Here is a 26,490-nt window from a genome sequence, read left to right as displayed (position 1 = left end):
TAAATCTGAAAATATTGGTGCTAGAGTCATGAACCTTGTCACATAAGATGTGGTTGATGATAAGGAACATATATTTGAAGTTTGAAGTTGATACCTTAAGAAATGAGAAAGTTATAGTGAAAAATATTTTACTGCACCAAAACTTTAATCTAAAATCTGGACGCGGACGCCGACGCCGGGGCGAGTAGGACAGCTCTTCATATACTTCGTATAGTCGAGCTAAAAATGTGTACTTTTAGGTTATAAATGTGTCATTGAATATTTTAAAGTGTATAAAGCTATATTTTTATATCTGCTGTAAGTAGTTCACAAATTCTGTTCTTATTTTAAAAAAAAGAATAATTCCAAAATACTGTATGCAAGAAATTTTTTTAAATTGACTAGTGCATGCTCGAATAATTGCTAAATGGTCAAAACCCTTCTAAAAATAGCAGCAAAATATTTTGTTCTGTTTAGATACAACATGTATGCATGATAAATAAAAGAAACATTCTATGTTACAACTCTTCTGAGAAACTACCATAAAATTATGACAGCAACCTAATTTTACTGTTTATGTTTCATAATAATAATTCATTAGATTTAACTTGAGATGATTATGAAGAATGGGCAAAGCATAAACTCCTAAAAGGACTCCTATCTAATTAAAGATAAGACTTTAACTTTAGCTTGCTGTATAGTGAGAACACATTGAAGTTTATAAAAACCACTCACAATTCCCCTCCTGGGAACTAACGAGAACTGTTATCATTTAAATTAGAACCTATGGTAGCTAGTGAGAGACAGACATCAAAACCATCAGACAATTTAACCTCTTATCTCAGATTTATATTGATTTGGAGATCTAACAATCTGTAGAAAATTTCAAAATTATAAAGCAGGGCTTTGATGATTGTTAATTATATTGGTCTTCTAGTCCAGACAAATAATAAAACCAAAACATTTACAAAACATGCTTATATTAAGACAAAGTTATCACGGAGAAAATAAACAAATAAAACAAAGTATATACAATCACTCTATTGTCAAGCACTTTTAATGCCTAGATTTAACAAAAACATAAAAATGTATTTCAATTCTATCAAATAAATAACATAAGAAAAATGACAGATGTTAGAAATTGGTGAGAACTGTAAAGTTTCACAATGATATCATTATTTTAAAATTGTGCTTTTTTTTATCCTTTATTCCATGCATGGTTGCTTCTCTTTAAATATTTTTCTTTCTTTTTTTTCTTTGAACATTCTTTATAGGCACATAAGTAAGTCCTGCTATAATCTTGATTCATCAGTACATACATGTATCAATATTCAAACATTAAAATTTTAAAACATATATATGAATATAACCTGTACATACATGCTTCTAATGAACAGGAATCGCCATTCATATCTAAAATCTTCACAAGGATTAAAGTCCAAATTTGTGATATTGCCACTGATATAATCATGTAGTTTCCTTGAATAAATTATTTTTTTCAATTTTTCAATAACAAAACAAAAATACAGATTTATTGGTTAACAATTTTCTCTTAATTGTTAACAGTGACTACAGTTTAAACAACACAGAATCAAACATTTCTTGCAGCCAAGGGCCTTTGTTTTTTTATGCCATACAAAATGAGAATAAAGCATTACAAATATAGTTGGCCACTTTATAGAGATTGCCTTATTTTTTTTAAATGTCTTTAACACAATAAAAATCAAGCAATATTCATCGACAACTATCAACAATGATTTGAAAATAAGATCTTTCATTAGATGTGAAAACAACTGATGAGATTTAACGATTCTGTCAATTTCTACTCCTAACTCTGTCATACTTTGTAACGATCTGTTCAAAAGTTGATGGGTTTTCCTGAGTATGCCATCAAATTGGCTTCTCGCAGGGCTTCGGCAACCGTCTACAATACAAAAATGTGGCAATTGTCAATTGACTTTTAATAATTTGCAATAAATTTACTGAGGAACTGAGGAAAACTTTACAAAATGACAAAATCATATAGTAATTGATTGATGTCTCAGCTTGATGATACTTGAAATGCTTTAAACCTACATAATTCCTTCTGTTGTATATAGTTCTACTTTGTACATACATATAAATAATATAATTCTAACATGTTTCACACTATTAAAACAGATATGAACAGATATGCCATATGATGTCAAATATGACGTCAATAAACCAAATGATATTAGGAAAATTACTTCTAAACTCAAATTAATTCAAAATATCTTTATCAAATTCTTTTTTATTAGCATGCTAGAATGAAAATAGATATCAGTTTTTCTTGTGTAATAATAATGCAAGGTATATTGTTCAAATGCTTTGTAATGATTCACTCAGGGCCAATCAGCCTTCATGATTATATTCCTGCACATTTGAACTTGAACTGTGCATTATTCTACAACAATGCACACAGATTTGGATATTTTATGCATACAGGTGAATGATTGGCTTTTGCTAAATGCTTTGTTTAGGGTTTTTATACAAAACTGACCTTAGAACTTTTAGTGGATTGTCTGGCCGCAAATACAGATATTTTTAATTTAACAGATCTTCTGAGTTTTTACTGGTCAGGGCCGACGGTCCAGCATACTGGTAGGGAGACAAGCAATGTGCTTAATGTAGGACTTTCTTAAATCAGGAAAATTATACATGAGGCGGCCAAAACATGTGCCTTATAAATAATATCTCAGTATAATTGATTTCTCTATAAAAAGTAGGGGAAATAGAAGGAAAATAGCTGGGACTCAGTGTGTGTTCTTAAAAGTGTTAAAACCAATCTTGTTCTTAGAGTAGTAAATTATATTATTGCATCTGTTTAGCTTTATTACTGAATATCTTTACAAAAGTAATTCATATTGAAGCAGTTTAACATATAAATACTTGTTTTATATCATAGGTCAAACTGATGTTATAATTGTATACTTACAGGGTGAGCATGACAAACTCGTGCTACATCTTCACATGATGCTCCATACTCCATGGCTAGCACAGCCTCATTAATTAACTCTCCAGCAACCTGTCATTGTAAACAAAAATATCATTTTCATTTTGTTAAAACTAACTGCAGATAATGATTTGTTCACACTATTTTCTATCAATCCAAACATTTTTAAATATTTGAATAAGATGCCTTTTTGTTGTGAAAAGAAAAAAAACAAAAAAACTTTTAAGAATTTTTTGTAACAGAGAACATATATGGCCCTCTGGCATTATTCAAACCACAAGTCTGCATTTTTGTATTATCATCTGTATGAGAATAAGCTTTTCTACTGCAGAATTTGTCCATTAAAAGATTACATTTGTGAAATACAATGCCGTCATATTGTATGGCACTTATAATAGTTACTAGGAACAAAACTAGTTTATCAATTGCTTGTACAATATGTATATCTCAAAATGATTAATGTCAAAACTCAACATAAATATTTCAGCATGTGAAACAAAACACAATAATCACATGTATCTAATGTCTGAAAATATAAGTAATTACATAAACAAATAATTAAATTATAAAGACTTGAAACTTTAACCCTTGACATAACTGGTCAATACTGAATATTGGTCAAAGTCATGATTATGAAGCACATCTGTAAATGTGTTCACATGTACATGTCCTAATATGAAGGCCATATTGTAATCAATAATAATGTTATGAAAGTTAAATTTGACCTTTGACCTGACTGATTAAATAAGGTTAAAGTCATATATAAGCATGTCAAATGATAAACAATGTCCAAATGATTCATATGTCTGAATAAAATGAGGTTAAATGCTTAAATATCTATGAAACTAAATGGGTCTTTTTACCGTTTCACCCCCTAGGGCTGGGTAAACTTTAGATATGAGAAAACATGGCAGGTTTCAACAAGGGAAGGCTTCATGCATAATATTTAAGTTTTAGGCCATGTGGTTCTGAATTTTTAAGTTTTTACTATTATACCTGTATTCAAGGGCCATCATTTGACAAATTTGGTAAAGGTCCACAAGGTGCAAAATACTACATGCAAAATATCAGAACTATAGCCCTTGCAGTTGTGAAGGAGAAAATTCTTCAGTTTTCTCTATACATATCTCTGTATCATAAAACTATATGCCCCTGTGGGAAAGTCAATTTGACCCCTAGTGTCATGATTTGACCAACTTTATTAGAGGCCCAACGTTATGCCTCATGCAAAATATCAACTTTCTAGGTCTCTTGCCATGATTCATGGATGTACAGTTTGCCCTGGATACACAATGGTATAAAAAGCAAAATGGAAACATTCAAGCAGATAGTTTTGCTAGTGTAACCAGTTAAATACTTACAGATCCAATAAAGTGTACTCCTAGAATTCTATCAGTAGCCTTATCTCCCAGAACTTTCACAAAGCCATCAGTGTCATCAATTGTCTTGGCACGACTGTTCGCAGCTAATGGGAATTTTCCAACATTGTATTCTACTCCCTAATGTTGAATAGATAGAATCAATATACATGATGTATCAATATCAACAAGAGCAATGTTACACATGGTAAATCCCTTGGTGAGAGAAATCCTTAACAACAGCACCACAAAGGCGGGTTAATTTGTGCCCAATTGTAAATTTGTTTGAGTAATCAAAAATAATCTTTCAACTAAGGTAGAGACCCAATCAAGAAAATTGTCTGAAAAATGTTTTATCTTCATTATTCTTATAAAATGTTTACAAATATGTAAGTTATGAGCAGTGTCAAAAGAGAAGATTCTTTCAGACTTGATCTTTGGAAATGTTAGCACCTCTTATTTATTTTCTATTCAGACCAGAAAAATTTACATAATTAAACACTGTAAGTTAAAGTGGCAAAATATTCTTAGTATAAATGTTGTGATTGTTAAATGATAAGCTTACCTCTTCTTTAAGCTGTTCTTCATTTTTACCGACCCACGCGACTTCTGGATGTGTGTAGATTACAGATGGTACACAGTTATAGTCAATATGTACAGCACCACCACACATTCCTTCTACACAAATTATTCCTGTAATTAATTAACATTACATAAATAATATATTATAAAATACATCAAACATATTTCATAAAAATGGAAAATAACTTGATTTTTTTGGGAAATTTATAATTTTTAGTTTTATTTCAATGAAAAGACAGACCTTCTGATGATCACCACTTAATTTCTGTCCATATACTTTAGGCCTTCACCTCCTTATATTTAATTACTCACGTAATATAAAATTGTTGAATTATAAAAGAAATCTGCATTTGTATTAAATAAAAGAAATCTGCATTTGTTTTCCTATTATGTACATTTTTTATACATTATTTAAATAATTAATATTACTGAGTAAATAGATACAATATATTTTTATAGATCAAATCAATGTGCCTAGCACTTTTTCACTTCTCCCTATGTCATCAAACTTCTCTGTGATAGGAGATGAGGGAGAAGTCAAATTTGGTCTAGCTAGAGTTCTGTAAACCTACCTTCATCTTCAGCTTTATGTGCTAGCATAGGACCTTCTATACAATCTCCTATAGCATATATACTGAAATGGTAAAATAAATCAAACTTTAAAATAAAGCAATGCTATCTACTTTACTGTTATTGTTATTTGGAAATCATTCTGGAACAAAAGACTGAAAAATTTGCGCAGTATCAAAAAGTTAGGAGTAAAATCTGTACTCCTACACAGACACTTGTCTATCTGGTAATACGGTATTTACTTGTTGGATTCCTAAAATATTAACCTTTACTGATAGGCATCAAAATTTTCCTCTCTGCCCTCACTGCAACCTAAAGGAGTCATTAACTAGTAATGAACAAGCAAATTCGTTGAATTTATACCCCCCGCCGAGTACTGGTTACTATTAACACAACAACTGAAGACATAAGGCTTTATTTATATATTAATCATGGCATAAACAGTATTATTACCCTTCCAGATTTTTTCCTCCTTTTTGATTGGATATTTGTCACCCGAAAGAAATTGATATAACCGAGCCAGACGGGTAATATACACACTAAATTTCCCCGTTGGGTACCCCACCTTGTAAACAACATGCGCTATGGCGATGCGCGTACGGTTTTATTTAACGCGATGTAAATCCGATTTACAAGCACTTTTTAACTGTCAAATGATAGATATTTACCAAAATAGAGTAATGATACATATTCTCATCAGTATTGAAAACAAATATGACCTTGTGAAAGCTTGATATTAATTCCAAAAAAGTGCACTCAACAGACTTCTCCTTTTCTCTTGTTTACATTCGTTACGTTCGAAAGAAAATACGTCATGTATTTATGTGACGTCATGTTGAGTTGAATGGGTACCCTAAAAGGAATCTTATTTCGACGTTTCATTTGAAGTAGCAATGATTTATATTAAAATCGTCTTAACTCGGCAGGGGAAGGGTAATAGAATTATTATTTTGGTTTTGGAGGGATATATGTGGATATATTACCTGCCAAGATAAAATATCACCCTCGCCTAACGGCTGAGGTGATATAAAATCTTGACAGGTAATATATCCACATATATCCCTCCAAAACCCAAATAACATATAATATTCTTTGAACTTGATAAATATTCAGGGCAATAACAGAGCCATAACTTTGTGTTAAATAGTAAAATCTGGAAATACCAATGAGATGTATGCATACTACATAACTAATCAAGGGCCATAAATCTGAGTTATAAGTATCTGACTGGAACAAGGCGACTATATGCACATCTCCTCTTAGTATCCCATAAAGTTTCATTGAATTCCAGCCAGTAGTAGCAGAGAAGTAGCGAGGAAACAAATATTTTTCTATATGGATACTGCATAACTAATCAAGGGCCATAACTCTGAGTTAAAGTGTCTGACCGGAACAAGCCGACGATATGCGCATCTCCTCTTGGTATTAAAGGTTCCCATAAAGTTTCGTTGAATTCCAGCCAGTAGTTGCAGAGAAGTAGTGCGGAAACGATTTTTACTCTATATGCATACTACATAACTAATCAAGGGCCATAACTCTGAGTTAAAGGGTCTGACCGGAACAAGCCGACCATATGCGCATCTCCTCTTGATATTGATGATTCCCATAAAGTTTCGTTGAATTCCAGCCAGTAGTTGCAGAGAACTACTCCGGAAACGATTTTTACTCCATATGCATATTGCATACCTAATCAAGGGCCATAACTCTGAGTAAAAGTGGCTGACCTGAACAAGCCGACGATATGCGCATCTCCTCTTGGTATTGAAGGTTCCCATAAAGTTTCGTTGAATTCCAGCCAGTAGTTGCAGAGAAGTAGCGCGGAAACGATTTTTACTCCATATGCATACTGCATAACTAATCAAGGGCCATAACTCTGAGTTAAAGTGTCTGACCCGAACAAGCCGACGATATGCGTATTTCCTCTTAGTATTGATGATTCCCATAAAGTTTCATTGAATTCCAGCCAGTAGTTGCAGAGAAGTAGTGCGGAAACGATTTTTACTCTATATGCATACTACATTACTAATCAAGGGCCATAACTCTGAGTTAAAGTGTCTGACCGGAACAAGCCGACGATATGCGCATCTCCTCTTGATATTGATGATTCCCATAAAGTTTCATTGAATTCCAGCCAGTAGTTGCAGAGAACTACTCCGGAAACGATTTTTACTCTATATGCATACTACATAACTAATCAAGGGCCATAACTCTGAGTTAAAGGGTCTGACCGGAACAAGCCGACCATATGCGCATCTCCTCTTGATATTGATGATTCCCATAAAGTTTCGTTGAATTCCAGCCAGTAGTTGCAGAGAACTACTCCGGAAACGAAATTCGGACGGACGGACGGACAACGCCAAAACTATATCCCCCTCCCGATTCCATCGGCGGGGGATAACAACCTCTAGACTTAATCTTATTTTTATAGGTCACAGCCTTGTGGGCAGAAATAATTGTCTTTTGTTCACATCTATGATGACCTAACCTCTGACCTACTTACCCCAAAATTAACAGGAGTTATCTTATTACCGGTATGACCAATCTCCACACCAAATCATAGGACTGTAGGCCAAATCATTCTCAAGTTATTGGTCAAATAAGTTTTTTTTTCTGGTTAAGAATAAGGTAAGCAAATGACAAAGGTCTTGTCCCATAGGCTGTTGTGTCCATTCATTCATTAGTAAGTGATAGCCTTTTATAGCAAAAAAAAACAACAACAAAATACAATTATTTGACCTTTCAAGACCACGGTCAAATTGGGTTTGAAAAAGGACTATCAATTCACATATAACAATGTTACAGTCTGTTATTGCAAAATGTTAAAGCATATAGACGAGAACTACACTATGACTGTAGCAATATCTCAAAAACCGTTCTTTGACAAAGTCAAGCTAAAAATAGTGTAATATGATAAAATAATAAAATAATAGCCATACCTAGGTACTGAAGTTTGGAATCTTGAGTTAACAGGTATTCTACCTCTATTGTCTGTCGAAATATTTAATGTTTCTAAACCAAGGTTATTTGTATAGGGACGTCTACCAATACAAACTAATAATGTGTCACAATCCATCTGAAAATCATAGATAAAAGTCAAACTTCTGTAAAGCTGAGGTAAAACAATTAAAAAGTTATGCATTATTATTGCTATAATTGTTATTTGCCAGAATAGAAACCAAATTAATTTTAGATTTATCATTGTAAAAATGGGATGCTTTTAAGAATATAAATGTAGACATAGATGGCAATTAAATATAACTCGAGAGTATACCTGGTGATGAATGCTAAAATAAGCAGTGTTCAATCTAGAACAAATTCCAAGGGGGCCCTTTGGGCCCATAAACTTTTCAAAAGGGGGTCATTTGAGAAACTAGAACTCCGCGAGTCGGATGTGTCGCCTTGTGAACAATGTAGTTTGGACAAAAATGAAATATGAAAATAACAAAGGGCAATAACTAAAAAAATAATAAGTGCAGAGCAGCAGTTTCTGTGCACTTCACTTCTTATCAATAAGATCTATCATTCTATGATGTTTCAAGTCCATAGCTTTCATACTTGAGGAGAAATGACCAGGACAAAAATAAAGTAAGAAAATCAACAAAGGGCAATAACTCAAAAAATAAGAAATGCAGAGTATCAGTTCTTATGCACTGCACTTTTTCTTAATGAGATCTATCATCCTATGAAGTTTCAAGTCCATAACTTTTATACTTTCGGAGAAATGGCCTGGACAAAAATTAAGTATGAAAATTAACAAAGGGCCATAACTCAAAAATTAAGAAATGCAAGAGTACCGATTCTTGTGCACTGCACTTCTTCTTAATAAGATCTATCATCCTATGAAGTTTCAAGTCCATAGCTTTAATATTTAAGGAGAAATGGCCCGGACAAAATTAAAGTATGAAAATAAACAAAGGGCAATAACTCAAAAAATAAGAAATGCAGAGTACCTGTTCTTGTGCACTGCACTTCTTCTTAATGAGACCTATCATCCTATGAAGTTTCAAGTCCATGGCTTTTATACATTAGGAGAAATGGCCCGGACAAAAATAAAGTATGAAAATTAACAAAGGGCAATAACTCAAAAATAAGGAAGTGCAGAGTACCAGTTCTTGTGCACTGCACTTCTTCTTAATGAGATCTATCATCCTATGAAGTTTCAAGTCCATAGCTTTTTTAGTTGAAGAGAAATGGCCCGGACAAAATTAAAGTATGAAAATTAACAAAGGGCAATAACTCAAAAAATAAGAACTGCAGAGTACCAGTCCTTGTGCACTGCACTTCGGGTTATTGAAAGAAGCATGCATACCAAGTTTGAAGTCAATCAGACTTATAGTGACTGAGTTATGCTCCGGACAAGCTTTAGGGGACGCCGACAACGACGCCGACACAAAAGTAACCCCTATATGTCACCTTTTCAAGGCGACACAAAAAGAGGGCCCACACTTAAAATGAACATCAAATTCAAATAAGGTATTGTATCTTTTAAGTTACTTGTTCACATACCATATTTAGACCAAAAACGGTTGCAAAATTCCAAAACAACTCAACTAAAAAAAATGACATAAGCGTTGATACAGGCTCAATTTTAAGAACTGATTGGTAAAGAAACGCGATGACATAATGTTCAAAGAAAAATATGAATCTTATTTTAATGTTACCAGGGATATTTGATAATAATGTTCAGTTTTTTAATCAGCGCCCGATATATAAAGGAAAATCATATTTTGAAATTAGCTTTGTTTATGAAGAATATAAACTTACAATAGTCGCTAAAAACATTTACCCTTCTCAATATATCCAAGCGAAAAACAAAGTGTCAACAGGTGCTTAGACAATGAATATTGACATGCCGGTACCTTTGATCTTTTGTCAGGGCAGCAGTTCTTACGTCACGCTTAAGATGTCTGTATTGATTAATGATATGCACAATGTTTTAGCGCCGACCAGCCAAAGACCAATCAAAGTTAATTTACTTAATTGTCAGACACTCCCTAGCCAATCGTGTTTGATTGCTCCATCTTTAAGACTTTTTTAATTGGATGAAGGCGTGTTCGTAATAATTTATGCACACTTCTCTATAATTAACTCGCACTTTTCACAAATATATCTATATTTTTTTTCCTTTGGAAAGTTATTACATATTTATTTGTTTTGTCCGTGAAAAAACTATAACTACACGCACGTATTGGATTATCTGTGACGATTTGTTTTGCTTATAAAAACTGTGACTCAAAAGTAAGTAATAGTTACGGTACGAAGAACAAGTCTACATAGTATTTACAGACGCGGACTGAGAGAGTGTAGCCGATAAAGGTTTTAAATGGGTTAACAAGTGCGGTAAACTATCTTACCAACATGCGCTTGTTTTTCAATAGAAACTTCAGTTTTGAATTCAGTATTTATTAATATTATTCACAAGAAACTTCTTTTATGTACTTAATCAGGTTTAAGAAAGCATTCTAATGTCATTTAGGGCATTTTCTATGAGTGCGCCCGTCGGGCCCACAGATGATTTTGTTTTGCGCCGGCGGCCTTTTCAGGGGGTCAATGGCGCAATGGCGCGCTCTAGATTGAACACTGAATAAGTCAATATCTTTCAATGTACACCTATCAATAACAATAAACAAAGGAAGTAAGAGCAATAGTGTAAAAATCTAGTTTAAGCCAAGTGACACTGACCCCTATAAACCAAAGTTTGAGGTCAACACAAGGTATCTACCAGTACCTACAACATATCAGTCAAATAAATAAAGGCTGCATGAGCAATAGTGTAAAAATCTATTTCTATTCGTCTCTTAACCTTGACTCAAGTAACCACTTCCTCATTACAAAATTATCTAGGTCCACCCAAGTTATATACCTACCAAATAATGAAAGACATCAATCAATGAATAAACGCAGTGTAACAAAACAAAACAAGGAACATCGCAATGCGATGCAACCAGGTTTTCAGCAAAATATTTCACAGAAGCTTTGTCATGAAGGGGCATTTGTTTTCAATTGAACTTTTAGGAGGAATTATGGCTTTTTTAATATTCCTCAAACAAAAATGATTGAGAAATTTTATGTTGTCTATTCGCCTTTTTTCCCCAAATGTTTTAGAAAGGTAAACAGTACTTTATTTTTGCTTAATTTTTGCATTTTTGCGTCTCTTGTCATTTTCTTTTGTCAACAATATTGGCGTGTGGTGTTTTGTGCGATATCAAGAAAAGTATGTTCACAATTTTAAAAAAATACTTGAATGACGTCTTGGAAGAAACATGGGAATTTAGTGAGCGCCAGGGCACTTGATGACAAAGCTTCTGTGAAAGTTTGGTCAAAATCCATTGAGAAATGTAGGAGAAGTTGCGCACTGTAGAAATTGTTCACTATATATTCTGTATAAGGAAAAAATATACAAAGGGCCATAATTCGGTCAAATATTATCCAATCACAAAACCCCGACAATATGTGCCAGGCACTTGAAAACAAAGCTTCTAAGAAAGTTTGGTCAAAATCCGTTGAGAAATGTAGGAGGAGTTGAGCACAGAAGAAATTGTTCTCTATATATTCTGTATAAGGAAAAAATAAACAAAGGGCCATAATTCGGTCAAATATTATCCAATCACAAAACCCCGACAATATGTGCCAGGCACTTGATAACAAAGCTTCTAAGAAAGTTTGGTCAAAATCCGTTGAGAAATGTAGGAGGAGTTGCGCACAGAAGAAATTGTTCACTATATATTCTATATAAGGAAAAAAAACAAAGGGCCATAATTAGGTCAAATATATACCAATTGCAAAACCCTGGCAATATGTGTCAGGGCACTTGATGACAAAGCTTCTGAGAAAGTTTGGTCAAAATCCGTTGAGAAATGTAGGAGGAGTTGCGCACAGAAGAAATTATTCACTATATATTCTATATAAGGAAAAAAAACAAAGGGCCATAATTAGGTCAAATATTATCTAATCGCAAAACCCCGACAATATGCGCCAGGGCACTTGATGACAAAGCTTCTGTGAAAGTTTGGTCAAAATCCGTTGAGAAATGTAGGAGGAGTTGCGCACAGAAGAAATTGTTTACGCCCGCCCGCCCGTCCGCCCGCCCGCCCGCCGACATACCTCAATCTAATAACCAGTTTTTTCCTTCGGAAAACCTGGTTAAAAATAAAAATCTATTTTTAGAATTAAGCAAGGAAGCAGTTTAGTTTTTTGAACAATGCATTGCCTCTCTTTTGTTTCCATCACTGTATCATTTGTTGATAAAATTCCATCAATAAATTTTAAGTTGCTCTCTGGACAATCCTTATTATGTATCATAAAAGGAAATAATTCAAATACAATCAATGCAGAGTTATGGTTCTTTCACACTACACATCTTCTAACTAGGCTCTTTAACGGTGTGATGTTTCATTAAGAATGATAATTTAAAATTGGGATGTAAATAAACATTTGAATACAATTCTGAGCATTTTAACGCATTTTCAGTATTCAAACGTTTGTGTAAATTCAAAGTAACAGTGTAAAAATTGGTGTTTCTTTTTTGTAATTAATTATCCAAGCTCTATTCACAATGTATATGGTATGACTGAATGACCCTTACTATAGCAATCTTTGTATCATTTTTGTTATTCTTGAACATTTAAAACGACAACCTTTATATATATTATACTACATTGATTCTTTAACTGTTTTTTTAAATATATAAATTTTATATCAGAGTAATATCTTAACAACTTACTTCTTCTGATTTTCCATTTTTAACCCCTTCAATTGCCACTTTGATATTACTGCCATCTCTGGATGCTGAAACAACTTTTGTATCTAATTTAAATTCCAGTCCTTGCTTTTTGAGAATTCTTTGAAAGTTTTTAGAAACCTCCATGTCAATACCTAATCCACCGACATGACTAAGGAATTCCACACATGTGACTTTGGCACCAAGTCTTTGCCACACAGATCCCTACAGTTGAAAACAGAACATTAAAGTTTCATTAATAATCTTCAAACTATTTGTACTTGTTATATGCTACTTGTTCAACCAGCCAAACCTACAGTTGGAATATCAGGACGTAAATTAAAAAGGTTAATGAGGCACTAGTATAGAGCCTGGTCACAGATGAACATCTGGGTTCCTGCAGTCAAAGCCAATGGCGCCAAATGCGACAAAATATTAATTCTTGCATATAAAATTTTTACTATAATGAAACAGCTACGGTCTTATTTCTTACATTTTTACACTAAAGTAGGATGCAAAAAAGAACTGCTTAATATGAAATAGATAAGTAGCATTAGTGATCTTCCTCATTTGTTGTTTTGTGGTCATATGAGAATCAAAATGATATTGATATAAGCAGTGATTGCCAGCTGTTTAAAATCTTAGTGTCAATCTGACACAAGAAAATAAACCATTCATGTCTAAAGCAAATCAATGTTAACCAGCTTGTATCCGTGAAATCACTTCTTAAATTACTATGGTATCATCTTGATAAAAAAGATATTGACTAAAAAGTATCTTCCATTCAGAAGCCTCATGAGCTGCAATGCATAAACAGTACTAAGAAGTTCAATTATTTTCCTTATGGTGAACAAAATTAAGAAGTAATATACCAGTTCGAGTCCAATAACACCAGCACCAATCACTATCATTTTCTCTGGTACTTTCTTTAGTGACAAAGCACCAGTTGATGATACTACTGTTTCTTCATCAATCTGAAATTTAATATACAGTAAAAATACTACAAACCAATGCTTCATTATATCAAATTGCACCCATCTATCTAGATTGAGGTAGCTATGTCAGCAATAAAATATATAAAATATAAAAAATCTTTTATCTTTTTCTACATTAATCATCAAAAGGATACTAGGTTGTTTTTTCCTAACACCTAACTTTCAGTGAGTTTTTAAGTTAAGATCATACATAATTTTTCAAATAAAGACTCCTTATATATTATTAACTTTATACATTATTTTACCCTAACATTCTTTAAGCAAGCTTGCTGACTTTAACTGTTCTAGTATGATTCAATACCATATAAGCAATCAACACAATTCCCATCAGGCTATACTACATTTATTTCAAAATTTGTTATCAACAAAAGCGTTGAAATATCCAATACTGAGAAACTTGAATAGTTCCACACCAGTTGAATGTAAGCATGGTCATAAAGAATGTAAGCAATGCTGGGAATATGCACAATTGAGACCACACTGTGATTAAGACCACTTAAATTTGTTTTGATGGTTTTTTAATTAAGTTTTTTTTTACTATATATCAAAACCACTTGAATGAAGCTTTTGATGTCTGGAATAATTTAATATGAAGACTTGCATCAATTCCTGGGAAAGGTGTCACTTCAGATCCTGTTGCAATGAGAATATTTTTGGCTGTAACAACTTCTGAGCTGCCATCATTTTTTAAAGCTGTCACTTCATTAGGACCGGTAATTCTACCATGTCCACTGACATGTGTCACCTTTAATAATTATAAAATATAACAATGATAAAATGAAGACAGTTAATACATAAATCATCTAGAAAAATATACATATAAAGTCTATAAAGTCTGGAACATTCTTTGCAAGTAATATCAAAATGAAATGTTTTCTTATTAATTTCATTTTAGTTCCAAGTATCTCAATGTGGTTTTTTAAATGTTTTGGTAGACCATTTGAATGGTTTTAATATATATTACTTGTACTGAAGCAGACTGCATTGAGGAAATATGTATTCATTTTATATATATCTTAAATTCAACTAGAGCTATTTCTATTTCTCAAAATTATTTCACATAATCTAGCAAATATCATAGAAAACAAATTCTTCAAAAGGAAAAATCAAAACATTACTATTTCTTGCTCATGTTTTTTACAAAGCAAATTCAGGCATATCTGAATCCCCTTACTAAAAATATCAGAAAAATAAAATAGCTTTAGTTTATAAAATACTAACCTTATTTTGTTTAAAGAGATGGGCTATTCCACCAGTTAAACCTTTTACAGCTTTTTCTTTCTGTGACATCATCTTCTCTAGGTTTAAACGAACACCATCAACTATAAATCAAATCTACCTTACATTAATACAAGGCAATCTGAAAGACATCTATCTTCTCCTCCACAGTGGACATGAATGTGAAATTTTGACAGACCTTGAGGATAAAACCTGGCTGCAGTGCTCATTACCTCATTAGCACTTTGTGTCATGGTACCGATTACTTTACCAAAGTCAATTCATAATCTTCCAAAAATGTAAAAAAAAAAGTATGAACCAGAACATGTGTGGTGGTAGACATTTGTGCAAGGAAAGTTTAAAACTTACCCCAAAAAGCTATCAGACATAACAAGAGCTGTCACAGGAGACAGCCAAGCTCGACTAATAAAATACTGGACGCAGTAAGGAGGACAAAACTATGAAAGAACAAGAACTGTCGGAGGACAGTAACGCTCGACTATTCGAAAATTTGTCACAAGGGTGTTTCATTGAGTATAATAATGGTTACCTATATGAATACATAAAATTGTCCGAAAAGGTTCAAACCTTCAAGTTTTCAATACATTCCCTTCAGTAGCTATGGAGATACAAGCTTACACACTAAAAACTTAACCAAGAATTTATGAATCGTAAAAGGGGCATAATTATGCGAAAAAGTAAATCAGAGTTATGGGACTTGTGCCAATCATCTTAGATAATCACAGACAACAAGAGTGTGAAGTTTCAATTCATTCCCTTCAGTAGTTATGGAGATACCAGCTTACACGCAAAACTTAACCAAGAATTTCTAAGTCAAAAAAGGGGCATAATTGTGCAAAAAAGCAAATCAGAGTTATGGGACTTGTGCCAATCATCTTAGATAATCACAGAGACCAAGTGTGTGAAGTTTCAATCCATTCCCTTCAGTAGTTATGGAGATACCAGCTTACATGCAAAAACTTAACCAAGAATTTCTAAGTCAAAAAAGGGGCATAATTATGTAAAATAGCAAATCAGAGTTATAGGACTTGTGCCAATCATCTAAGATAATCACAGAGAACAAGTGTGTGAAGTTTCAATCCATTCTCTTCAGTAGTTATGGAGATACCAGCTTACACGCAAAAACTTAACCAAGAATTTCTAAGTCAAAAAAGGGGCAAAATTATGTAAAAAAGCAAATCAGAGTTATGGGACTTATGCCAATCATCTTAGATAATCACAGAGAACAAGTGTTTGAAGTTTCAATCCATTCCCTTCAGTAGTTATGGAGACACCAGCTTACACGCAAAAACTTAACCAAGAATTTCTAAGTCGAAAAAGGGGCATAATTATGAAAAAAAAGCAAATAAGAGTTATGGGACTTGTGCCAATCATCTTAGATAATCACAGAAAACAAGTGTGTGAAGTTTCAATCCATTCCCTTCAGTAGTTATGGAGATACCAGCTTACACGCAAAAACTTAACCAAGAATTTCTAAGTCGAAAAAGGGGCATAATTATGTTAAAAAGGAAATCAGAGTTATGGGACTTGTGCCAATCATCTTAGATAATCACAGAGAACAAGTGTGTGAAGTTTCAATCCATTCCCTTCAGTAGTTATGGAGATACCAGCTTACATACAAAAACTTAACCTAGAATTTCTAAGTCGAAAAAGGGGCATAATTATGAAAAAAAGCAAATCAGAGTTATGGGACTTGTGCTAATCATCTAAGATAATCACAGAGAACAAGTGTGTGAAGTTTCAATCCATTCCCTTCAGTAGTTATGGAGATACCAGCTTACATACAAAAACTTAACCTAGAATTTCTAAGTCGAAAAAGGGGCATAATTATGAAAAAAAGCAAATCAGAGTTATGGGACTTGTGCTAATCATCTTAGATAATCACAGAGAACAAGTGTGTAAAGTTTCAATCCATTCCCTTCAGTAGTTATGGAGATACCAGCTTACATACAAAAACTTAACCACAGGGACGCCGACGCCGACAAATGGGTGACTGCATTAGCTCGATTATTCTGCGAATAGTCGAGCTAAAAATCAATTATGTATTAATATTTATTAAGTTATAGTAAAAAAATAACATATGTTAACATAAATTCCAAGATCAAGGGAAATAATTCTAGAAATAGTCACGCTAGAGTTATGAACCTTGTCACACAACATGTGTGTTATGATAAGAAATATATATTTGAAGTTTGAAGTAGATACCTTAAAAAGTAAAGAAGTTATAATATTTCTTAAAGAAAATCCTAAGTTCAAAGAGAGATAAATCTGTAAAAATTGCTTCAAGAGTTATGAACATTGTCACATAAAATGTAATTGATGATAAGGAATAATTATTTGAAGTTTGAAGTAGATACCTTTAAAACTAAAAAAGTTATAGTAAAAATTAACATTTTTCTAGTAAAAAAATCTAAGTTTATGGGGAGATAATTCTTATAATATTGGTGCTAGAGTTTTGAACCTTATCACATAAGATATGGATGATGATAAGGTACATATATTTGAAGTATGAAGTTGATCCCTTTAGAAATAAATAAGTTACAGTAAAAAATAATATTTTTTTAAGGAAAATTCTAAGTTCAAGGGGAGATAAATCTGAAATTATTTGTGCTAGAGTTACAAACCTTGTCACATAAGATGGGGATGATGATAAGGTACATATATTTGAAGTATGAGGGTGATCCCTTAAGAAATAAAGAAGTAACAGTAAAAAATATTATTTTTTAAGAAAAATTCTAAGTTCAAGGGGAGATAAATCTTAAAAACATTGGTGCTAAAGTTATGACCCTTGTCACATAAGATGGGGATGATGATAAGGTACATTTATTTGAAGTATGAGGGTGATCCCTTAAGAAATAAAGAAGTTACAGTAAAGAATAGTATTTTTTAAGGAAAATTCTAAGTTCAAGGGGAGATAAATCTGAAAATATTGGTGCTAGAGTTATGAACCTTGTCACATAAGATGTGGTTGATGATAAGGAACATATATTTGAAGTTTGAAGTTGATACCTTAAGAAATGACAAAGTTATAGTGAAAAATATTTTACTGCCCCAAAACTTTAATCTGAAATCTGGACGCGGACGCCGACGCCGGGGCGAGTAGGACAGCTCTCCATATACTTCGTATAGTCGAGCTAAAAAGTGATCATTTGTGTTAAAATATTTTAAAACCTTCCAAATAATCAATAAGTACTGGGATAATACTTAATGTGGACTTTTTAACATTTATGACACTGACTTTGGTGGGTAGCGACCTGCGTGTTGTGTTCTGCACATAGTCTCATAATTGAGATCATTGTTTGCCAAGTTGCCACTGAGTAAATTCCAAAACTTTTTTTAACCATATTTGTCCAAGGTTCTTAAACTTTATTAATCTTTCTGTTTCATTTCTACACTGTAACATTATACAACTTCTCTTTTTAGTGGACATAGTTTGCTTCACTGTTATAATTTGTTATCATTTACATGTAATAATAAACTTACATTCTATTCCTCTGTTATTGAGATCCTTTCCAACAGCTAGGTGATACAGATGTGAGTTATGGAGAAGAGCTTTAGATGGGATACATCCCACATTGAGGCATGTTCCTCCAAGTGTTGCTTCTTTCTCTATACATACTGTCTGTAACAGTTAAATGTCAACATTAAGCCTAAAATGTTTTTTTTATAAATCAATATTTAACATTCTATATAATTATTGAGGACATTAATTATTTATATGCATCAAACATGTTCAACAATATACAATAATTTCTTAATTATATACCCAGGAATCTGATTTTATGACCCAACTTTATTTGCCTCTCACCTTTAAAAATAAAACCAAAAGATGTCATCTACAAGCCATGCAATGACAAACTTACGCTTATTTCTTCTTGACTGATTGACAGGACAAAAAGTCACTGTGATATTGACCTTTGACCTATTGATCAAAATCAATATGGGTCAAATACTGTTCACAAGCAATGTCCCTACTAAGTTACATACACAGTTTATTCATTCTCAAGTTATTGATAGGACAGGCATTTTAAATAGTGCCAATGTGACCTTGACCTTGATATCACTAGGGGTCAGGTTTTCAGAGTTTTTACTGTAAAGCAAAAATCAAGCAAAATTCATTAAATTGAAATTCAAGGTCATTGATGAGTAAAGGTCATAATCAATTTGTTTACTTGAAGGTCTTGAACAAGTTACTATTGCGTCCAAGTATGAAGACAATCCATTCATAAATACAAAGTTATAGCCATTTACATAGCAAAAATCAAGCAAAATTCAAACATTTCAGAAAAGTTCAGTGTGGTTTACATGAAGGTCTTGTCCAAAGGGTTGTTGTGTCCAAGTATGGAGAAAATCCATTAAGAATTAAAAAAATAGCCAATTTTGAAGTTTCTGTATGGCAATGTTCAGCATCCTGGATTGCTCAAAATTCGCTCAAATTTTTTCGAACCTTAGAAAAATTCCAGTTAAAAATAATACTACATTTGTATTTCAATTATTTTAAAAAAAATATTAGTATGAATACCTTCATTCCAAGTTGTGCAGCCTTGATTGCAGCAACATAGCCCCCAGGCCCTGATCCTATCACTATAAGATCATTCTCTGCTGAAATATGAGAAAGTTACTTTTATGAAGGCTTGTAGTGGAAATGACTTGCCAGTTAAGAGTCATGTCAACTTACATCTCTTTTACATTGGCTGCTTTATTCCACTTTGATATTAACATTCTTCCTAGCAAATATTTGACTTCAGGACCAGACTGGTCCAGGTAACCATTAAAGAAGTGTTTAAAGGCACAAAAAACTGAGTTTCTACTAACGGACTGCTTATTAATTGAATCAAATTAATTATATCTTGATCATACACAAATGCCTGGCTAAGTCTTAAATGATCAGGACAAATTTAAAATCAATTTCCAAATTAGCTGACAGATCATCTATGAGTTGACCAAAAGTAAGGGATGAGTTGACCAAAAAGTTGTTCACTTAATTAACCATGGGATATGTTAACAATGGGACAATTTGACCTGACATTGTGTATGTAACATAAAAACATCTATCATTTATTACCTCCATTTGAGTAGTGTCTATGTGATATGAAAGCACCAGAGGCCGAGCATCTTGGCAAATGACACAGGCTGACCTGAAAATAAATCATGAACATTCAATTGTAATTTTAGTATCATAATTATGTTTTTGAAAAATCACAATGCTTTTTTGTTTATTTTTCTGTTCTTTTTAATTAACACAAAATGTACATATTGTGTCTCTTTTTTCAACCCCTACCACTTTTTATTTAGTACAATTGCTATAGTGTAACCATAATAAGTAAGTAATTTTTAGGTGTATATCAATTTGCGTATCAAATAAAATTATATTGAATACAAAATTTAATGTCAGTAAATCATTTCTTTAAAAAAGTAATTTATAAAAAAAGCACACGAGTACTATTGTCTTAACCGTCCGTGAATATTAACCCATAAAGGTCAATCTTGTAATCATGCGGTCAAACATTTTGGCAAGATGGCAGCCAAGTGTTGAATTTTTTAACCTTTCAGAAACTATTAGGCACCAGTAGTTTATGTTCATCATAAAAAATTTTATATTTTGATAATTGGCTTATTAACAGATTATACATAGTTTTATTGAGATAAGTCCAACTAATTACTAAATTAGATTTGTCAAAGAGACATCAAAATATTTTTTATTTAATTAAACCGCCTTTAACCGGCAATGTCTTTTTCTAAGTCCAATCACAAACTGCATTTTTCTACATGGACAATGCCTAATTTGATGTTGGGAGTGATAACTAGCAAACAGCCCACTTTACTTGGTGAATATCTGTTTTTTTTTTAAATTCCCAACATTTCATTTTTCAATAAAGAACTGAAGACACATATTTCCATTTAATTTCTCTCTCAACAATCAAATGTAATCTGGTTTTAAATCTGCCATCTTAAATAGTAATCAGTGCTTTTGTAAACATCGCCCCTCTAAATTTCCGGTCTCCTCACTGGCAGATATTGGGGAACAGCTACACATAATACTTTTTAATGACCTCTGTCAGTTCTAAAGCAGTCCTTTCAATTGTTTCAGTAAAAAATAAATTTCACAGTTTTTATACTGTCTTTAGTATTTGCTGATCTAGAGAGACCGGATAAGACCAGATTGGCCATATTCATTTTATTACAATTTGTCACAGAACAGATTTTTTTGCGATGACATTACATCACGTCTGCTAAAGAAATATATAATTTACAATACAAATTTCAAAACATTGCCAGTATGCATTCAGATAACTGTCATTGAAGAAATGTTTGTTTGAGATAAGTAACAAAAATATATATTTTAATGTTTTTTTGAAGAATTGAAAGATGTTTATTGAAGCCTTTAAATAGATTCAAAATAGTAACAGTGTTGACAATAAATTTTCTGTGTGTAAAAATGACAGTTAAAATTTGGCTTAACGGTTTGACAAATTGATAGGAAAATAACAGTTAAATGGGTCAATCCATTCATGCTTCATTTAAACATGGAAAGCCTGAGCGGGGTCTTTGAACCCACGAGGACTGTAGAGTGCTTAGATAACATGTACATGTATGACATGAATTAATTTCATTGAAATCACTTTAAAATCAATAGAAAGTAAATATATCTAACGAGTTTGAGAAAAATCCTTATTGCACATGGCACTGCCATTTTGAAATCCTTTTGAGCTAAATATACATGTAGATATCAGGGCACTTTTGAGCGTCTACATAATTTTAACAATTGTTAGAAGACACACTAGTCTTCTGTGACAAATGACACTTCCGGTAGAAGAATGATGTTCTAAAAATCAGAAAATAAATAAATTTATCAATGATAAGAACTATTGTAACAATGGTAAATGTTAAAAGTAATTTTTACATATCCCTTTTTGATAAACCAGCACTTTAAAGATAGCGTTCGAACAACAACTGAGATTAATAAAAAATGGCTGATGGGATTTTCCAAACTCCGATGCAGTGGCCCGCCCTTTGCCGCACTAGCCAATCAAATCACTGTGGGGAGTTGGGAGATTACTGGAAATATTCGGAGCACTCTGATGATATGCTGAACACCACCAATTTATTTGTTTCTGTTTATGTTACAAAATACCTGCATTTACTTATTTACAAAGTGCAAGAAAGATTTGGTTTACATGCACACAGAACATGTTAATAGCGAGCTCGACGAGTTGGCCCGAAGGGCCTGCTCGCTTTTTGCGAGCTTTACGGTAACGCGAGTACCTGCTAAGTGATGGTTTTGAAAACTTTCGTCCGAAGTACCAAATTGGACACATCGCAACTTTTCGAATTTAAAGATAACGATAAAAACTGAGGAATTCTGACTGAAAACGGATGTGTAGACTGGTCACCCGCGCACGTCTATGGGAACCATAATTGGACAGGGAACCAGAATAACGGAAGCTGTGTATAAAATATCGAATGACAGTTTTAAAATGAAAATTGAAGGCGCCATTTTGTTTGAAAAATCTGATAAATAAAAACAATTTTTTGGCGAATTTTGTTGTGAAAACTATCTAGAATGAAAGAAAATGGTCTAACTAAGAAAATGAATCCGAACACCAATATCTTTTTTTCAGTCGTTAAAGTATTGTTTACGTGACGTCACAATGTAGCGCCAAACAGCATGTGCAAAACAATCAAATCAAATACGCTATTTTAATGTCGCAAACGTTTTAAGTTTTACATTTATTTCACTTTTAATAATCTTTATTTCGCTTGAAAAATTATAGAGTAAAATAAAATAAACAAACAAAGTTTTATCAACGTTTTCAAAACTCGTTATTCATTTAACGACAGGGGCGGAGCCATATTTAACACAGTACGTGTGACGTCACACGCACCAGACCTGGGGATGATTACATTGATCGGTAATTTATTTAATTACAATTACTTTCAGATTTTATTGTAATTGATTACAATTGATTACTCAGACTTGCCTCTGTAATCAATTAAATTACAATTACTTTGAGAAAGTAATTGATTGATAATTGATAACATTCCATGTATAACTATAAACAAAAGCATTGCACTTTAGCATCATAAGTTCATGAAACCGTCTATCAGTCAGACTGCATCTATCAGGACGGAAAATTTTACCCGCAACACTAAACAAACGCTCTACAGGGGCCAATGATGCAGGAATGGTCCTCAGTCTTCTTGGTGTAGGTTTCATAATGAACTCTCTGCAACAGAAATTTTGAAAAGTGTCAATTGTACAGTATGCTGTATACAGGTGTTAAAACAGGTGTGAAAACAATAATATTTTATATGGGAATTCAAAGAGACAATAGACTTTACAAAGAAATTATCAGTTTTTTTACAAACACTTCAATGTTACAACAGTATCCATTATAATATAGACACGTAGTTTATCACCTTACAAAATAACTGTTGCATATAATTAAAATATGGTAATATGCATCTGACATAAACTCTAGAATATACAAAGTAAAGAAGTTATCTACATTGTTTGAAACTTTTTAAAACATGGTTTAACCAAAATATGTGAAACAAAATTTAACATACCTTTATGTGGGTAATGAAATTTGAATGTGACTTAGTGTTTCCATTTATCTTCTTAGGGCACAATTTGCACTGTGCTGTCACATTTCCAGATGTTTCTTTAGGAAATTCAAAGACATCATAAATCCAGTGATTTGACATTTTGGTTAGAATACCAGCCAAACAATGATGTCTATCTTTCAGTTAGAATTTGGTTAACTGTATGGATTAAAACTTATTTCTTCATTGTGAGTGATGTCTTAAAATGTCTCACTTGATATTTTACTACCTTAGTTAAACTGTAACATGTGAAATAAATCATTTGAATTTCAATAGTTTCATGTAAAATCTGAAAGTAATCAATATCAATCAAATTGTAATCATAATTACAGACTGAATTTAAGCTGTAATTGATTAATTACAATTAATGTAATCAATTTTGAGCAAGGTAATCAATTACATGATGATTACACTGTAATCATGTAATCAATTAAAAAATCGATGATTACGATTAGTGATTACCCCAGGTCTGACACGCACTCATCACTGCATTTGAAATCAAAACGAGCGATTATTTCATACTATTTCACGTTAAAAGTACATCGAGCTCGCTTTGAGGCTTTGCCTTTTTCATATTATGCTTGATATTAAATCATATGAGCTTTCTGGGCCATAAAAAGCACCTTATTTCATATAAGGCTATATCATGATATGGTTCACTTCACTTCATGGCATGCTCCATGAATGAATATGACTTTTTATTATGACTATGAGGGTGTCAGACTCCTGGCACAATTAATGATAGACTTTCACTATAGGTGTGTCTTCAACAATGTCAAAGTGTATAATGGGGTACGCTCAAGTCATGTCACAGTATATAATGGGTTACGCTGAAGACCTTAAAGCTAGAAATCTTCAACAGTTCAAGGACAAAATTATAAAAGCATTATCAAGTCTTCAAGTGAACAACACAGTTTGCCAGTTATACATACAGATTTATGCATTTAACAAGGCAGTGTAAGATATTAATTCTTAACACACACGCTTTTTAAGCGATTATGAGAGCAAAAGCTACAAACCCTAGAAAATGTTGAAAGTTTGTTTACAGTTGATGCCAACATTTTAATGAATTTAGTCTGCTGAAATTTACCTCTTCACCGGTCGCCAGAGGTCGCATCGCAGCGACCCAGACTTCCGCTTTCCATGTTGAAAAACGCTCATTGCAATTTGAAGGTGAATAATGTTTTAATTAAATTTCTGGATATATTGCAATTGTCACACCTTTGGTAATAAACACATTAATAATTCCCTGAAAGCAATCTTCAAATACATCTATCATTATAAAATTTTCTTACAAACAATATGAGGAAAATGTCGAAACGTAATTCGTCGTAAATATGGTTTGACCCATTTTACAGACTTCTCAAAACTTTCATTCCTGTTTCAGTGCTTGAATTGCCGTTCGAAATTATCTCATTGTATCTCTAACAAATCTGATGAGTTTGGCTAGGATCCAGGTGAATGATCACATTATAGTTCTTTATGGAAATATTGAGTAGCCACTAATGATATATGCTGATATGCTATTTTTTTCGTTACATCTTTCAATATTTGTATAATAAACATGTTCCAGAGAATTGGAACAGTTTCAATATTTGAATGCTAAACATGTTCCAGAAATTTAAGGACAGTTCTATAGGGCATCTTTATCAAGGGGAACAGTGGATCAGGACATGACAAACCATATATTTTGGGATAGGACGGACCATTTGACAAGAGTGGAGCTAGAGCAACAACAATATGTTTGGATCTCACTAAAAATATGCATTGGAAACCGTTTTTATGGTGGAGATTCGAGTTTTAAATGTTTTGTTTAATTTCTACGACAGCTTAATAGCTGTTATATTTATATAATTAAAATACTGTACAACTATAACAGCTTAATAGCAATTTAATATAAATAATTAAAATACAACTATAACAGCTTAATTAATAGCTGTTATATATATATAATTAAAATACAACTATAACAATTTAGATACTAGTAGTAGTGGTGTGGAAATCCTATGCCCGACTTGTGGGACCAGGGTCTTTATGTCTGCGGACAAGTAGATTTTTCCATGGAACTTGTCCATGGACAAGTGAACAAATATACTGAATTTCTATCAGAACATTTATTTTGATAAGTTAAGTTATGAAAAAAAAAAAAAAAGGTTATGAAATCTTAGTTTACTATCAGTAAATACACTTTTACTTATCAATAATTTCATCCCATAGGATAACTCTTAAAGAAAGGCCATCAGAAAGCAAGCTTCTTGATACTTGTAGTAGTATGGTACAAAATTTTACAACTGCAAACATTGATTTTGCTTTTCTTAGCCATGTGATATTAACCAAAAGAATGAAAAAGTTCACTTTTATCACAGACTAACAGAAAACCAAAATAAATAATGATTACAAGCCTAAATTTATGTTAAATTTAATAAGTTCCAAAAGGATGATAGTTTGGACATGATTCATGATTCT

At 32.6% G+C, this 26,490-nt stretch overlaps 2 protein-coding genes and 1 long non-coding RNA gene across 5 annotated transcripts in view; 1 reads left to right on the top strand and 2 right to left on the bottom strand.

The window, feature by feature from the left end:
• Window positions 1-26,490, bottom strand: part of LOC132745247 (uncharacterized) — a 91,138-nt gene that overhangs the window by 39,536 nt on the left and 25,112 nt on the right. The gene's annotated exons all lie outside the window — the stretch shown is intronic.
• LOC132745245 (dihydrolipoyl dehydrogenase, mitochondrial-like) lies at window positions 1,006-25,183 on the bottom strand. 2 transcript variants are annotated; one of them, XM_060734105.1, is made up of 14 exons: window positions 25,044-25,183; window positions 20,483-20,555; window positions 19,940-20,019; window positions 18,901-19,039; window positions 15,400-15,500; window positions 14,780-14,923; window positions 14,056-14,157; window positions 13,187-13,408; window positions 8,400-8,536; window positions 5,466-5,527; window positions 4,877-5,004; window positions 4,315-4,452; window positions 2,936-3,025; window positions 1,006-1,903 (listed from the first exon to the last, which is right to left on the bottom strand). In XM_060734105.1, the coding sequence occupies exons 1-14, from the start codon at window positions 25,083-25,085 to the stop codon at window positions 1,838-1,840; spliced, it is 1,524 nt and encodes a 507-aa protein (XP_060590088.1). In that variant the 5' UTR covers window positions 25,086-25,183; the 3' UTR covers window positions 1,006-1,837. The 2 variants fall into 2 exon arrangements, with proteins under 2 accessions (XP_060590088.1, XP_060590090.1); XM_060734107.1 differs by having other exon boundaries at window positions 19,940-20,016; window positions 25,044-25,118.
• LOC132745244 (protein artemis-like) overlaps window positions 25,128-26,490 on the top strand; it is a 24,610-nt gene continuing 23,247 nt past the window's right edge. Inside the window, exon 1 of one of the 2 annotated variants that reach the window (XM_060734103.1) lies at window positions 25,128-25,197. The gene's annotated coding sequence lies outside the window, so the exon portion shown is untranslated. Of the gene's footprint in view, window positions 25,251-26,490 lie in introns of both variants that reach the window. The other variant, XM_060734104.1, reaches the window with a different exon arrangement.

This window comes from Ruditapes philippinarum, unplaced genomic scaffold (assembly GCF_026571515.1).
Source record: "Ruditapes philippinarum isolate M1 unplaced genomic scaffold, ASM2657151v2 ctg8_1_1_1_1, whole genome shotgun sequence".
Classification (NCBI taxonomy): domain Eukaryota; kingdom Metazoa; phylum Mollusca; class Bivalvia; order Venerida; family Veneridae; genus Ruditapes; species Ruditapes philippinarum.
The sequence above is the reverse complement of the archived record's forward strand: the minus strand, read 5'-3'. Positions and strand labels throughout refer to the sequence as shown.